General features: G+C 36.2%; 1 protein-coding gene across 6 annotated transcripts in view; it reads left to right on the forward strand.

The window, feature by feature from the left end:
- The first annotated feature begins 6,068 nt into the window (after positions 1 to 6,068).
- Positions 6,069 to 17,500, forward strand: part of LOC122632673 (nephrin) — a 375,734-nt gene continuing 364,302 nt past the window's right edge. For all 6 annotated transcript variants that reach the window (XM_043819780.1, XM_043819778.1, XM_043819779.1 and 3 more), the window contains exon 1: positions 6,069 to 6,361. In XM_043819780.1, coding sequence (XP_043675715.1) covers positions 6,280 to 6,361 — 82 coding nt within the window. In that variant the 5' untranslated portion in view covers positions 6,069 to 6,279. The remainder of the gene's footprint in view (positions 6,362 to 17,500) is intronic.

The raw sequence follows: 17,500 nt of genomic DNA on the forward strand, positions 1-17,500 counted from the left end.
TTTTTTTTTTTTTTTTTTTTTCATTCCGGATAATACACGAAAACGGAACAAGAATAATTCTCGTGAGAAATGTATCTCGTATATTTATACATCAAAGAAAATTAATTAATTGATATCCTTCATGATAAAAAAGATAAAAAAAATAAAAAATGAAAGAAAATGAAATTTCGTAACATGAAAATCCAACGAACGAACGAACGAACGAACGGATGGTAGCGTATCGGTTAGATTTTTTTATCTTCAAATTTTACGCGTCTATTATTATTCGAAGTAGTTAATAATCGTTGGAGAAAATAACTCCCTGCTCCCTCGGCCTGTTCCAATAAACCTTCGAATTTTTTCACCACTCGGTTTCGTATATATCATCGACGACGATAACGAAACTCGATTCGAAAATTTAAATCACGAAACGCGTTGAAATCTTGACGACATAACGCATCAGCGTGAATTCGCGACGGGGCTAGTGACGACAACGGCATGAACGAAAAAAAAAAAGAAAAAAAAACTAAAAAAAAAAGAAAAAATGAGAGAGAGAGAGAGAGAGAGAAGAAAAAAGAAGAAAGAAAAAAGGAAAAAAAAAGGACGCCGCGTAACGCGGACTATCGATCAATGCGAACGCACGGTCGGAAGGCAGTCAGCGGGAAAAATATCGTCTCCAAAGCGAATCTCGGTCACGTTTCATTCGTTCATTCGTTCGTTCGTTCGTCGTTCGTTCGTTCGTTCGTTCGTTCGTTCGTTCGTTCGTTCGTTCGTTCGTTCGTTCGTTCGTTCGTTGGTTCGTTCGTACGGTGAGTTCATTCCCGTAATGAAACGAGAGAATCTCGAAAAATTCAAATCGCCAAGGGAAGTCCGGGAAATAAGGGGCGAAGACAACAAAGCTTTTCCCGTCTTCGTTTTATCCTTTTCCGCGATAGAAAGTCTCGTACGATTTCGGGAAATACCGAAATTTCATTGGCTAAAGTTTCCATGGAATAACCTAGCGGTATAACATAGGATAAAGAGAGATGCGTTCGAATAGCGAGAGAGAGAGAGAGAGAGAGAGAGAGAGAGAGGATGATCGCTTCGGTTGGAAGCGGGTGGTGGTTAAGGGGTTGGGGAAAGGATTGAAAGAGGGTGGTGAGACGGGGAGAAAAAAAAACTTAACGTAGAGAAGATGAAAGAGGGTTCGAGGAAAAACTATAGCGTTCCAAATATTTCATATCCCGTTGTTTTCGATTTCTAATCCGATCATATTACGGAACTGAAAGTTCTTGCAAAACAAGATCTTGGTATGATCAAATCTCACGTGAAACAGTGAGACAACGGACAGAGAGAGAGAGAGAGAGAGAGAGAGAGAGAGAGAGAGAGAGAGAGAGAGAGAGAGAGAGAAAGGGTGGATTTTCTATCGTTCGTAATAAAGTCGCTGTTTCGAAGTTTCTCTCGTCACGAAGAAATTTCGCGCATAGGATACCAAAGTATCTCGTTATCGCGAATCGTAGAAAAATTTCGTCCTGAACCACGAATGTTCGGACGTTATCTTTCTCCCTCTCTTTCTTTCTTATTCGTCCTTTCGCGTGCCTCGGTTACGAAAAAGATCGGTCGTCGACGTTTCGCGAGATCGATCGCGCGATAAAACCGGGGCTCGAATTCGAAATCGTGGCGCCTTTGCTACCACAGCGTGTTTTATGATGTCAATCCTTTCGTCCTCTCTTTCTCTCTCTCTCTCTCTTTTTTTCCGAATTTTCTTTTTAAACCGACCACAGGAGCAACCACCCTCTCGAACGTCCAAGTTTTCCTTCGTAAATTCTTCGTAAAGATCCGATGTTAAAGTCACGAACACGGAATAGACGCCTAAGGGGTAGAAGCGAAAATGCGAAGTATCATCCGGAGGAACGTGTGTATCGTATTTCCTTAGTCTTGAAAAAAGGTTCTAGTACCTAGGTGGTACCTAGGTAAAACGGAAACATCAGCATGAATTGCGAGAAGCATAAGTATATCTGTGTAAGTACTTACCTTACGTATATGTAATATATATAAATTTTATATAAAAAACAATATATATATATATATATATATAAAGTATATAGGGAGATTCTACGATGATTCACGAGCAAAATCTTTTGAGTGAGATATTATCGGTAGATTTAAAAATAAAGCGGTTGTTTTACTACATTCTTTGAGAAAGAGAGAATAAGAGAGAGAAAGAGAGAGAAAAGAAGGATGAGATGGATAGATAGAGAGGGAGAGAAAGAGAGAGAGAGAGAGAGAGAGAGAAACACATCTAATTAGCTACGAAAGGAGTGTTGGTGTTTACAACGTATTCGAAAGGACTCCCCAGAGTCGACGTCTCATCTTGTTATTAGGATCGAGTTAAAACGTTCTAAAGAAGAGAAAAAGTGAGAGAGAAGGGGAGAGAGACAGAGAGAGAGAGACAGAGAGAGAGAGATGAAAGAAAGAAGAAAAAAAGAAAAAAAAGAAAAAGGAAATAAAATCATCGAAAAGCTTACGATATCGCCCCTAGCGAGCGTGTAACAAAGCCGTCCGATTCGAAAAAAAAAAAATTGAAATCGCGACGATAGTTCTCATTCGGATAAACGGGAGTTTATTGTTTAGTCGAAAAAAAAAGAACAAGAAAAAATGAAGAGAAAAGAAAAAATAAAAGGAAAAAAAAAACCCCCCTAGAAGTCGTGCACGCAGTTAAAAAGTCAGTTATAAAGCGTAAATCCAATTTATCTTTTATCGACGTATCGATAGCGGACACGTTAAAGATGAATGCACGAATGAGAAAAATGTTACGAACGATTTATTTTCCTTTTGTACCGATCATTCAGGAGAAAAGAACAAAGCCGTTATTCTCTCTGCGAATTAAAAGAGATATATAAAGGAAAATATTATTGCGAGGTGTTCGCTCGCGTTGACTCCACGCCTTGCTCGTGGACGAATAAGAACGAGAAAGATAGAGAGAGAGAGAGAGAGAGAGAGAGAGGGAGAAAGAAAGAGAGAGAGAAAGAAAATGGAAAAAAATGATGATTTTTTTTCCATCTCTTCTTCATCCCTCATATTCTCTTATCCCTCTCGGACAAGAGAGATAGATAGATAAATAGATAGATAGAGAAATAAAAATGAATTTAGTATTTTTTTTTTTTTTCCCCTTTAACACCTTCCGCATCCCCGCGATCTCTTCGCGTTCGAAAACGATTAAAAGGAAAAGAAATCATATAGAAAAAAAAAAAAAATAATAAATAGATGAGAGTAGTATTGGATAGGAGGATTAAAAGATCGATGACGATTTTTCTCACCTTGGATTTTCTCTTGGTCACCCTTGGTCCACGTCTTGGTCCGACGTCGCTATGGTCGGACGGACGGATATATGCGTGCGCATACGAAGACGAAGCGAGAAGCGGTCCTGGGGGTTGGTATAACCGCAGTAGTTCGGATGCTGCTCGTAGCCGTCGTTCGGTCGCGTTCGGCTAAACTCGGGAGTCTCCGTCGATCTCTGCGGGGGCAGAGGCCTCCTTCCCTTCTCGGACGAGTACCACCAGTGCTCACACTCCCGCGTAAGCGAGCGGCCGGCCGGTTTATACGCGTTTCCTTGACGGCTCGTCCTACGGGCTTTATACTTACGTACACGAGAGTTACATTTACGATACAGTAGTAATACGCGACGGCTCTTTTTCGCCTCGTAGTAGTACATTTTTATTTACTCACTTCTAATTCATTCTATCGTCTCCCTTGAATTTCCTTTTCGTCCCTTTTTTTTTTTCCTTTTTTCATTTTCCTGCTTTATAACCCCTCTTCTTGTCTCTATTCTCTCGATAAATAGATTTTCTTGACAAACCTAAACTAGAGAGAGAGAGAGAGAGAGAGAGAGAGAGAGAGAGGTAAAGGGAGATAGTGAAAGAGAGTAAGAGTGAGAGTGAGAAAGCGCGAAAATTCTTTGGAAATTCGACGACAGTGACAACGTCAAAAAGAAGAAGAAGAAGAAGAAAAAGAAAAAGAAAAAGAGGAGGACGAGGAAGAAAAAGAAGAAGAAGAAGAAAGATTTTAAAGGAGTGGTCGATGCAATTGTAAGGGAGAAAGGGACAAAAAAAAAACAAAAAGAAAGAAAAAAAATAAGAAATATCGTTGCGACTATAGGAAGTATACGTGGTATACGAAGAATTTCTTGTTAACAACGTGATGTCAAGGTCGATGTGCTTCGAAGGATTCGCGACAAGGCGTGCCGACGAATCGTGATACATTCAACCTGTCGTTATTTCTGAAACGACACGATCTCCGTGCGTTGTACGACTATTTTTTTTTTTTTTTTGTTTTTCTTTTTCTTTTCTCCAAGAAGGAGGACTTCGTGCTACCATTCGTTTTAAGTTTAAGACTGAAATGTATGGTGTCATGTGTTATTACGAAAGTTTTCGTTTTATCGAACGCGATTTATTTAGTTAACGTAAAAAAAGGTTTCATACCAAGAAATTCTTCGCGAAGGACGGACGGACGGATTCGTTCGCTCGCGATCCGTCGACAAAATAAATGACGTTAGATCTAAGAACCTTTTTATAATCGTAATCGTTGTTTATAAGTGTCGTTTCACTTTTTACGATATATCTTGTTACACATCCTATCTTGTACGTATTTGTGATAGCAACGTGAGACAATCATCGAAACGGATTATTATTCTTCTCTCCAAGATCGTAAGATACAAAATATCGAGGAACAAAAAGGAATAGAAATCTATAAATATATAATACGTTCGACAAAAGTGCAGATAAAATTTTATCCCACGGGATTCATTATTTTCGATCTTGTTTTGTAAGTTTTGCGTCCGTACCGATCGTAAGAGGAAAGGAGAAGAAGAAGGATTAGAAAAGGAAGAACAAGTTACGGGCAACGAGACGGACGAAGCATTTTTTTACAACGCGTTTCGAGACTATCGAAAAGAGAAGGTGAGAGAGAGAGAGAGAGAGAGAGAGAGAGAGAGAGAGAAAAGAAAAGAAGTAAAAATCGATTTTTGACTTGGTAACGAGCGAAGATACCGAAAGCTGTTGCGAAGTAGATACGCATAAAAAGAAACAAAAGTCGCTTTTTATAATTCGAAGAAATCCTCGCGATCTAATAATAAATCTTACTTTGGATTATTACGAGGAGATCTTATTTCTCTTCTGTTTTGTTTCTTCTTTTAACTTTTGTCATTTCTACGAAATCGAGAACATTCCTTGTTCCTCTTGCCTTTACTTCTTCTTCTTTTTTTTTTTTTTTTTCTTTTTTTCCGTTACAAATAACCGACGATCGTCCAACGGTCATACGAGAAACAAATGAATCTCGTACTTCTACGTACACATATACACATTTTATATATATATATGTACACATACGTATATCTTTTTTTTGCGAATTGTAACCGAAAAAAGAATCCGTTACTGTTTCTATCTCTCTCTATCACTCACTCACTCACTCGCTTATTCTCTCGTACACGTAAATAGCAGTGTGCGTGTGTGTTTATATGAGAAAGAAGCAAGCGTGGTAAACACGCCCATAAAGTGAACGAGGGAGATCAGCGGTGGTGGCAACGTTGGCGGCAGCGTAGAAGGGGGGGGGGGCGCACAGAGGTGAATCTTGAATTTGGCTGGCAGTAGGACATCGGCGGTCGTGAGGAACGGACGGACGCGAGGAGAAGAAACAAGTGGTGGAAAGGGAATACTTATAATATACACCCTTCGTTACGATTAATTACGAGATACTGTTAACTTTCCGTCAATCGTATTATTTATTATAACGTCGTATACGTTATACTGGTTTATCGTGTTTATTTAACTAAATATCAGTGTTACAAGATCCACGTAAATCACGACAAATCGTTCATTCGAATATTTTTCACGAAGATCGATCGAGTGTCTCGTTATTTGTGTGTGCATTGTGCGTGTGTGTCCGTGCGTTCGTCGTCGTCGCGTCGTCGTCGTCGTCGTGCGTGCGTGCGTGCGTGCGCATAAATAAGACGCATTATCATTCGCAATTTCATCGATTGTGATCATTCAAGACAGTGGTTTTTATTTTTGTTTTCCTTTTTTTTCCCCTCATCTCTCTTTGTGGAGTCTCCTGTGAGGTCACCTCATCGTTGTCGTCGACCCTTCAGTAAACGAGATTTTTCTATCGAAGAAAAAATCAAGCGGACGAAGTTCGTTATCGTCGTCGATTATAACAGAACGACGACATCAATTTTCTACCAGAGGAATTATATACGGTGCTACGACGTTACGTCTATGTGCTTACTTAACGCCTGCTGTTTCTTCGTCTAAAACGTTTTTGGACATGAAATTAAACTATCCGAACGTCATGCCAACTACGAGGATCATCGTTTTCTTCGCCCTATGCATCGCCCCTATCGCTAAAGGTATTTATTTATCACTGTATTCTTATCGCGTATTATCTCTTTCTACGTTTCCATTCGCCATTTTCTTTTATTCTTCATTTTTTTTTTCCACCATTGGAAAAACGAAACGCGCCAAATTATACACCGTTCAAAAAAATTTTATCGGCGAACGTCCATACCGTTTTCTTTTCTTTTCTTTTCTTTTCTTTTTTTCTTTTTTATTATTGTTATTATATATAAGTAAAAACAAAATTTAGGATATTTGAAATTCTTCAATCGAATGCATACGTATGTACTTATTTATACGTAAGATTTAAGAAATAATTATCTCGAAAAAGACATCGTACATTTATTCAATACTAAAATACACATTATCGGACTATCTCTATTTTCAAAATTTTCGCGTAGTGTTTTTGTAACGAGAAAGTATTTATATGTATATGTACGTGTTTTAGGATATATACATACGTTTATACGTACATACATGGACAGATATATGCGTTTTATCTGATTTTCTTTGCTAAGCTTTTTATAAGCGAGTGTATATCTACATGTACATATATATATATGCAGATATACGTATGTTAAAAAAAAAATGAAAAATAAAAACCAGATAAAAAAATAGAAATTAAAAAAAAAAAAAAAGAAAAGAAAGAAAGAAAAAAAAAAAAATCTAGCGTTTGAAATAAAACTTTGTGATTCGCGCGTTTACCGACGTTTTAAAACGTTTAAATTCGCCATGGTGGATAACAACCAGTCGAATAATAATGCGTTCACACGAATTACGGTATTTTATCGTGTTCGCCGATGGTAGTAGAGAGAATCATTCGGGAAAAGCAAATTCCTTTGCAGAAATGCTGTTGCAGCGAAACGATATTTCTCCATTGCTAGTAGATGAGCATTGCGTGAAAGCTTTACTCTGGATAAAAAAATAATAATAAAAAAAAAAAAATTTGGGAATAGAGAGAGAGAGAGAGAGAGAGAGAGAGAGAGAGATCCCTGATATATTCGAGATATCGACGTCGTTATCATTTTGTGATTAAATTTCAATCATAGCGTTTCCTATGCTTCTCTCGTTCTGTTTATAACTGTTTATGTGTGAGTGGTGTGTAAATGCGCTCGTGTGAATGTGCGTGTGTCTTCTTTCTATTACGAAAAAAAAAAAAATATATATATATTTTTTTTAATTGTTTCTTTTTACCACTACTATCACCACCCTACTAGATTCATTTGATTTTTGTGTCTTCTTTACTTAATAAGAAAACAAAAAGAAAAGGAAAAAAAGAAAAAGAAGAAAAAAAAAAAAAAGGTTTGCGTTGTAACGAAATTGATTTGATTTTCGTATCAGGACGTACGTATGTGCGAAATATATAATGTGTGTGTGTGTGTGTGTGTATAGATGTAATAGTGTAAAAAGGGGGAAGTGACAGTTTTAGTAGATTTTCACGTCTTTACTTCTCCGTGAAAAATGTCCTCGACCTCGACCGTCAATCCAACTGATTTCTATTCAAAATTAACCTCGTTAAATCTCGTATAACGTATTATACGAATAATGATTTAATTAACCCTTTACTGTCGACCCTTTCACAACCTTTGATTTTTTTTTCTTTTTTTTTTTTTTTACTATTATTATTTAATTATAATTAAAGTTATTGAACGACGTTCTCTCTCTTTTTCTTTTTTTTTCTTTTTATATATATATATATATATATATATATTTTTTTTTTGAGAATGAGATTAAGGATCGAAAGTCGAAGAAAGATTTAATTCGTCGTAATTTTGATATTTTGTAGGCAAAATTAGACAAAATAATAGAAATTGTTATAATAATTTTTGCAAATATATATACATATATACATTTTATTTAAAAAAAAAAATATAATCGATTATAAAATATAGTTATTTGAGAAGGGAATAAAACCGACTATTAACAAGCGTTTTTCACGCATTAAAATCTAATTTCCGTGGGAAAGGCTCGCGTAGCGTAATTATTTCGATGTACGTTATTTTTCCAACGTAACACGTGTACGAAACGGGATTGGACGAAATAATGTAGACACAGTGTTTCCATTATTTTATCTATAACTTTTGTATATATATATATAAAAAAATTTTTTTTTATATTTCATATATACACATATATATATTTTTTTTTCATTTCATCGTTTTATACCCTCTTCTTTTTCTATTTCGAAAAACGCAACGTAATCGGTCGAAGGAGACCTTGTACGTTTGTATGCACGTATATATTTATATATCTACATATATATCTATCTATATATGTACGTATGTACGTACGTATGTATTATATATCTGACGGAGAGCGAAACTTTGGCTGCGGTAAACCGTTTTCACAAAGACGTTATGCTACATAAGGGTTTCTTTTGGATGCATTTTCTCAGAAACTATTACGTTTAACAAGGCGTGGTTCTTTTCCTGTTACCCGGTATGATATTTTGCAGAAAGGGTAGTCGGAAAAGTAAACGTATGTTATAAAGCGATTATTATAAAGACGTTTTGCTCTCGCATGGATAATTTATCCCGTTTATCCGCGAAAGTTGTTATTCGATGTCAAACTTAATGCGCATCACGTCGATTGCCTACGTTTTATTTTCTTCCTACATTTCCCTTTTTTTTGTTTTCTTTATCTTTAAGGGAAAAAAAAAAAAAACAAACAAATCGTAGTTTCACTTTCTCTAATTTCTCTCTAACAAACAAATCGACGCAAAATACGATATAGGACGAAAGGACGAAAGCAATGATATCATCACGAATTTATCTTTCGATCGTTTAGATGTGATCAATGATGATGTCATATATTATATACGAACGAACAGTTTTTGAACTAACATTGAAAACAAAACGAAACAAAGTAGAGAGAGAGAGAGAGAGAGAGAGAGAGAAAGAGAAAGAGGAAGAGAAAACAGTCAGTAGAATGATAGACAAGAAATGATAGAAATTTTCTCGTTCAAGAATTTCCACATCGGATTTTATCGTATCTCGTATCGATACGTTATTGGTTAGGTTTGTGTGGTACTACTACTCGCTATCTGATAAGCCAACGATTTCAAAAATACGCTTTTCCAACCTATTCGCGGTAGGTTACCATCGAAGCGTGTCTAGGCGGATAACGCCGTTTCAACGGTGCAATAGGTTTTCGAATGATTTTGCCTGCATGCTTCCGCGAGGGTGGATGGTATCGTTTGCAAACACATGAGAGAGATAAATAGATAGATAGAAGTGTGTGTGTGTATATATATATATATATATATATATATAGAGAGAGAGAGAGAGAGAGAGAGAGAGAGATAGTATTGAAAAGATAGAAGGAGGAACCCTCGGAATTTGCTTGCAAATGAGAGCAGAAGGGCATGTCTGCTCGTTGGGACCCTTTTATCGCTTGGAGACAGATTCTCCTTTCCTTTACCATCATGCTCGAGTAAAAGCTATGATTTTTTTCTCTCACCCTTCATTCTTCTGTCAACCCTTTATCCTCCTCATAACTCCTCCCAATTTTGTCTCGTCGTTAAACGAACGATAATCGTTCTATTTGTTTGTTATTTCCTTCTTCTTATTTCTTTTTTATTTTTATTTTTATTTTTATATATGGTGTATATGTATATATATATATTTTGTTTGTTTGTTAATATTGTTTGTGCATCGTTTCTAACGCGTGAGTAGAAAATAGAAAAAAAGAAAAAAAAAAAAAATCGGCTGTAAAATATAATCCGATCGGATCGTTTAATACTATTTGGAGAAAATAGTAATTTTTTCTCTTCCTTTCTCTTTTTCTTCTTTTCCTTGTTCTTTCTCTTTTTCTTTTCTTTCTGTCTCTACGTTATTTTCTTCTTTTTTTTTTTTTTTTGGCGGATGGATTTTTCTTTCTTCTTTACGTCCTCCACACTCGCAGGGATATAATATCCACGCAATTGGTAGAACGTTATAGGAGATATGTTCGGAAATATTATTATAGCATAATATCGTCCGTTCTTTCTAAATCTACGATTTACAAGCGTCTACCTATGTTTAATTAAATGACCGGCAGGGCCGTGAACAGAATTATATTCCCACCAAACGACTCGGCCGAATAATTGCAATTACGCCGATTAAATCGAATGTCCGACTTCTACCGGTAGTACCACTACCACCACCACTATCACCACCACCACTACCACCACCATCATCACCATCACCACCACTACCACCAACGTCACCACCGTCACCAGCAGCACCAGCAGCAGTTGCAGCAGTTAGCAGTAGCAATAGCAATAGTAGGAAATCGAACGTGCATAGTTTTGCTTTCTCGTATACTCTATTTCTCTCTCTCTCTCTCTCTTTCTCTATATACATATATATGCGCACACACACACACACACACATATATGTATATCTATCTACATATGTCTCTCTTTCTCTCTCTCTCTCTTTGTAAAATTATTCGGACGAATCTCGATGTTTCGGTGATACATGATTCGATTTGACCGACTTTATCCATCCAACTGTGATACGTTTACCCGCGGTCCTCTTCGCGTTCCTCTCGCTCTTCCACCCTTGCCTCAAGGGGATGGATGGTCTATGTAACAAAAAAAAAAAGAGAGAGAGAGAGAGAGAGAGAGAGAGGAAAAAAAATATTGTTCGTAACTATACACAAGTGAACGCTGGAATTTACTGAAGGTGTAGAATCCATCTTTCTCTTCACTTTGTTCGAATCTAACGAATTATTTGTCAACTTTGTCGTTGAAATATATTTCGAAATTATCGGGAGAATTATTGTATTAAATTTTATTATTGCATTACATTCTTTTTTTTTTCTTTTTTTCTTTTTTTTTTTTCTCATGGGAATATATATTTTATATGTTATATACTATATATTATATAATTATTACACTATATAGAGCACTCGTATTGACTGCTTATTATTACTATTTATATTATTCCATATTATTTTATTTAAGCTATATGTAACGTTCGGTATATCTATGTACGTATGCTTCTACATGGAAAAGAATTCTTGATAATGCAGCTGACGATGATATTATTCTTTCATAATCTTTCATGAGGAAATCGCGAGTGAGTAACTTTATTGTTAGCATCATTTCGAATTTAGATGGTAAAAGGAACGACAGGTGTTAGGCGTTAAAGTTCATAGTCTCGTTCAACGGCTGTTTCTACGAGCGCATACACGCATATACGTACGTATATAGATAGATAGATGGCTAGATGGATGGATAAATACATACGTATATAAGCAATAGTAGTACCTATGTACCTTCTTTTCTAAAAGTAACAAAGACGTCGGTATCGTTTGCGACGGATAATTTAAGTCTCAGGAAAACTTTCTACTTCTATAGCCACGTAATATTCTACGTGCATGCGAGAAAGTTATAAGTTCCTGTATAATCCTCGTTCTTGTAAAGATATTCCTTTTAAAGCTTTTTCGTATCGCATCTCAGTCGAGATTCTAGCAGAAAATCATAGGATCCCTTTGTTTCTCCTCCTACGTTGTTATTTTAATATACGATTTGATAATACTCCTTTGATCTAAAAGATTATATCTACGTATTCGATCATTTTACGCGATAACATGTTTTCATCGCGTATTTGAAATAATTTATAATATATCGATTCGTCCAAAGATCCAATAAACGAGATACGTATCTTAATATACGTTTTCATTAAGTTTCGTTATAGAGACTATAACGACGTACGTTCGGTCGTATATAATAATTAATAATTTGTTAAATAACGATATATATATATATTTTTTTTCTTTTATACGAATGCGAAATAATTAGTTCGAAAGATATAAGTACGTAATAAAAATTGACAAGCGATTGATACGCAGTAGTTATAAAATGAGAATAATAAATTTGAATAGATATGTATGTATAAAATTCATAGGATCATTATATGCATATGTAGATAGATACGATTTATCAGATTTTTATCACGTAACTTTTATATTAACACTCGTTCGAAAGTTATCAGAACGGATTTATCAAATATTTGGAAAGACATAAATACGTAATAAAAATTGACACGTTCTTCGATTGATGTACACTTGGATGAAACGTAAAAAGAATATATTTAGATATATCGGAGGAAAGTTCGTACGACGACTTTTATCGCGGAACATTTTACTCTGAAATGTTTTAAAGGATATATATATATATATATAAACAAAATTAAATGAATAAATCCGTCCTTAATTCGTTAATCATAAATTACATAAATTTAATTTAAACGCATTTAAACGTACGAACAACGAATTAAGTTATCGAATAATCGAATAATATTTTTGCGATATTTAAAAGTGCGAGTCAACGCTTACAGACGTCGCGGCTTGTTGTCAGCGTGTCTTTAAAGTTGCATTTTTGGTCTGAACGATTGTGACAAAGGTAAGTGGTCTGTAGACGGTTCGTCTCTTCAACGTAGAAACCTATTCTATGCGAGCAGTAATGCCGCGACAGACAGATAGGCAAGCAGACATATATATATATATATATATACATACATACACATACATACATACATACCTACATACATAATATACACAGATACACGTAACATATACCTATGTTTATAGCTATATTTTCACACGAAAGACGAACTAAAAGAGGTAGGATATGCTGGCAATACACACGGTACTGTCTCGATTTCAGATAGTAACACGGAACAAATTATAATACATTTGTCTCTCTTTCTCTCTCTCTCTCTCTCTCTTTTTCTTTCTCTCTTTCTCTCTTTTTTCCGCTTTTTTTCTGCAACTCTTTCAAACAAGTATTATATGGTGCACGATGATAACGCGTATGTCGTAGGTGGCTCTTTAGGTCTGCCCATTTCGCATAAAATTTCGTTCTTTGAATATCCATATTGAAAGTACCTCTACTTGAGCACATAGGACATACATATATACACATGCACACGCATATATATATATATATATATATATATATATACACACACACACGTGACTGTCTCGTCTCGCTGTTCAGAAGGCACTCGCTTTCTTTCCGATCCTTTCATCTTTATCACCAAAAGCGCGACGGCTATGTTAGTGACTGCTGCTACGCGACGCGATGCAACGCGACGCACTTTGACTTGCAGCAGCAGTAGCAGTAGCAGCAGCAGTAGCAGTAGCAGCAGCAGCAAAAACGATGCTGTTTGTAATTTTCTCCATTTTCACCGATGGTTCCTGTGCGCTTCTCATTTTTCTTTTTTCTTTTTTTTTTTATTCCTCTTTTCCTTTACTCCTTCCTCTTCTTTTTTCTTTTTTCTTTCTCTTTTTTTTTCGCTTATTCTTTTTTTCCTTTTTTTTATTATCATTATTGTCATTATTATTATTTATTTATTTATTTATTTTTTTTCATATATCATGCGACTATAGTCATATAGATCGTCGTCGAGGAACGTACGTTAGATCGATACGAGTAATTCGTTCGTGCAAAAGTTGGTTTTGTCGTTTTATACGTACGATATTATATCGAAATTTGTGTGTGTGTGTGTGTATACGAGCGTAACGTAGCCGATATTTAAAAAGGTAATATTGATTCATTGTTTTATATATTATATGCAATATCGTACATTTTGCTTTTCGTTGTTAGTTTAACAATAAGTTTTAATTCGGTCCACGTTCTCGAATAATTTCGAATAAGACGTAATATCTGTGTAAGTGCGTTGTTTCAAACTCGTGTTTTATATATTGTATCGGTCGAATAAATATTTATTAATCTCGCTACTTCTCTCTCTCTTTCTCTCTCACACGCACATACACATAGGTTACAGTTTTGAGAACGAATCGATCGATACATGCGCAATGATTGAAAATTGTTCATACGAAAACGAAGTATATTAATTGTTAGAGAATTTTGCTAAAACGAACGAGTATCGCTCAGAGAGGGGGGCGGAGATTCGATTCGAAAACACGATGAAAATTATTCATACACGTACCTATATGCACGTAACACACACGCATATATATATATATATATATATATATATATATATATATAACAATTATCTTTCTATAATGGCAACAACCAACAAACCAACCAACCAAGCAACCAATCAACTAGTCAGCCAACCAACCAACCAACTAACGTTAACATTAATTCGATAAGTATCGGTGTTCGCGATGAAAACTGTCGTGAATCGTCGTATTTGATACGGAATGACGTATCGTAAATGTGAAAAGGGATAGAAGAGATAGAATGGAGGAATAGTGTCGAGTGCACGCGTGTCCAGGAAAATTGATTTTTTTTTTTTCGTTTGATTTCTTTCTCTCTCTCTCTTTCTCTCTCTTTTGAGGGTAGTTTCTCCCCCAGGATTCGTCATTGAAATTCAATTCGGACGGATATCCGAGTAGCGCAGTGAAAGAGAAGAGAGAGAGAAAAGTATAGTATTCGTCGGGCGTGGTCCGAATCATCTCAACGTTATAAAAGATACACGTCGTACTTACTTAGTTTAGAAACGATGCTTTAAAATCGACATTTGATCTTTTTCAACGATAGTATCGAGAAACTGCACTACGTTTCTAGCTTCCTTAATCCTCCGATGCTATCCTAGGAGAAATAGAATATAAGGTTATTTGTCGATAAACAAAAGGAATTTTTGGAAAAGGAAAAATTCTAAATTGGTTTTCATCGACTAACATTTTTTACGTGGAAAAAAGGAAAAAAGAAAAACGTAGATTCGTTTATTTTTCTATCCTCTCCGATCTTCCAACGTTCAATTTACCCCAATCTTTTTTTCTTTTAGTACTCTTAATTTCATTCACGGTTCGTATCCATTTGTTATGTTACGTCCATTATGTTACTTTATGTTTTAATTGCTTTCTTTTTTGTTCTATTTTTCTTTTTCTATTTTTCTCATTTCTTTCTTTCTTTCTTTCTTTCTTTCTTTTTTTTTTTCGCCGTAATTCACACGTCGAGAGTTCAGTTCCTACGTCAGTAGGAAACGTAGGATATTTCGAAATAAAATTTTTACCATCGGTGCATACAGATTTCGAAAGAATATTTTTCTTTATCAAAGTCGGTTTAAAAAAAATTTTTTTTGTTTCGTTTTTTCTTTTTCATTTTTCTTTTTCTTTTTTTTCCTCCCGTAAGGAAAACAACCACGGTCGATCATTCGTTTAATAGGCAATTTACTTTTCATTTTCTCCTCTCTCTCTCTCTCTCTCTCTTTCTCTCTCTCTCTCTCCCTCTCTCTCTCTTTCTTTATTTCTTGACTAATTGAATTTAAGATGTCTTTTTGTGAACAAGATTTACGAACTTTCTTTTAATGTCGACAACGTTCGGAGAAGATTGCCTGTCTACTTTTTTACAGCCGCATAAAAGCTACTGTCGGAAAAAGATTATAATTCAGGTCGATTTTACGCGCATACTTTTTTCCTCTTGATGTTTTTTCAGCAGCAAGTTATCGATTTGTCTCCGTTGGCAAGCCCTTGTATATTTCTCTTTCTCGGTAAACGTGTTTCCCATCGTATAACAAAAGAAAATATTGTGACGCTTCGAAAGAAGAGATAAAAATAAAGAGAGAGAGAGAAAGAGAAAAAAGAGAGAGAGAGAGAGAGAGAAAGAGAGAAAAGAGAGAGAGAGTGAGAAAGAGAGAGAGAGAGAGAGAGAGAGAAACGTCCTGTCGATATTCTTCCTCGTTTGTCAAATATGTCGTCGGTTTAACTGCGATCACGTTGGCTTATCTTGGATTCAATGAGCATGCCAAAGTTGCTTTATCTGTAACGTCCTGTGTTCTTTGGGGGTTGTGCGAGAGGACACGTGGAGGAGGGGATGGATGGAGAGGGTGAAGGCGAATTGCGAGGAGGGTTGAAGTCGTGTAAACTATCGAGTTTGTGCGCTTCAGTTACACGACACACTCTTGCGTTTGTTGACGTACGTATGAACGCCCATATACGTGTTCGATCTTTGTTTGCGCTGGTACATATATAACATACCACAATTCGTCGTACGAAATATCGAAGTACGCAAAGAAATATCGAGACATCGTTTCTTTTTACGCCAAGTAAAGTCAATTGAGTTATTACGATTATCGTTTTTCTAACGTAAAGCCTAACTATATATACTTAAATTAAACCTAACTTTTCAACCATCATCTTGTGTTACCTATTTCGAGTAGATTCCGTTCCTCCCTTCACCCTAGCCAACTCAACCCCCCCCCTTTTTTTGAACAAAACTCCGGTTTCCGGGTGGAAAAAAAGTTAGATATCTTCGAACTCGTTAAAAATTCAATTTCGCTTAGCAACAAACTTTATGTGGAAATACATGAGCGGGTTGAGAGGAAGAGGAAGAGGAAAAGGAAGAGGAAAAAGAAGAAAAAATGTTGTGAGAGAGAGAGAGAGAGAGAGAGAGAGAGAGAGAGAGAGAGAGAGAGAGAGAGAGAGAGAGACAGGGTGAACAAAATCCTTTTCCTGGTAATCCATCCAAAAGGGTATATTTTCGACCGGAAATAACCCTTTGATAATCGCGCGATATCTTCTTTTTGTAATCGGTATCTCCATTTTTGACGTTTAATAACATAATCGAATTAAATGTCGTAGGGTTATTATGAAAGCGCGAACGTCATAGAAAGGAGTTCGCATTTGAGCGATCGTACACGGTCGGCCGAACGCTTCATGAAAACATAGGATCACGTTAGGGTGCAAGAAGTCAAGAAGAAAACTCCTTTGGATTCGGGCCAGGCTCGATTGTCGTGGATTCGCACGGTGTGCACTCGAGATACCGCTGCGGAATTATATGAAAGGAGGCCGACCGAGACCGAGAGAGACAGAGACAGAGACAGACATACAGAGAGAGAGAGAGAGATAGAGAGAGAGAGAGAGAGAGGTCGCGGAAGAGAGAAACGGAAGGGTTGTCCGCGGCAGACGCAACCCAGAAATCTCTCTCACCTAAACTTACTACACTGGCGACACCACTATCACTATCACCATCACCATCACATCACTATCACCATCGTCACCACTACTACTATCGGCATCACCATTAATACTACTGCTAGTACCGCTACTATCCATACCACCCGTTGTTCGTTTCCTATGAAATCAACCTTTATCCGGACCGAAAACTATTTACTCGGTTAGTTTGACGTTCTAACGGACTTTGCGATCTACAATTACGTATGAAATAATCAACGGTAGCCTTGTTGATC

The sequence above is a fragment of the Vespula pensylvanica genome, chromosome 10 (genome assembly GCF_014466175.1).
Source record: "Vespula pensylvanica isolate Volc-1 chromosome 10, ASM1446617v1, whole genome shotgun sequence".
In the NCBI taxonomy this organism is placed as follows: Eukaryota; Metazoa; Arthropoda; class Insecta; order Hymenoptera; family Vespidae; genus Vespula; species Vespula pensylvanica.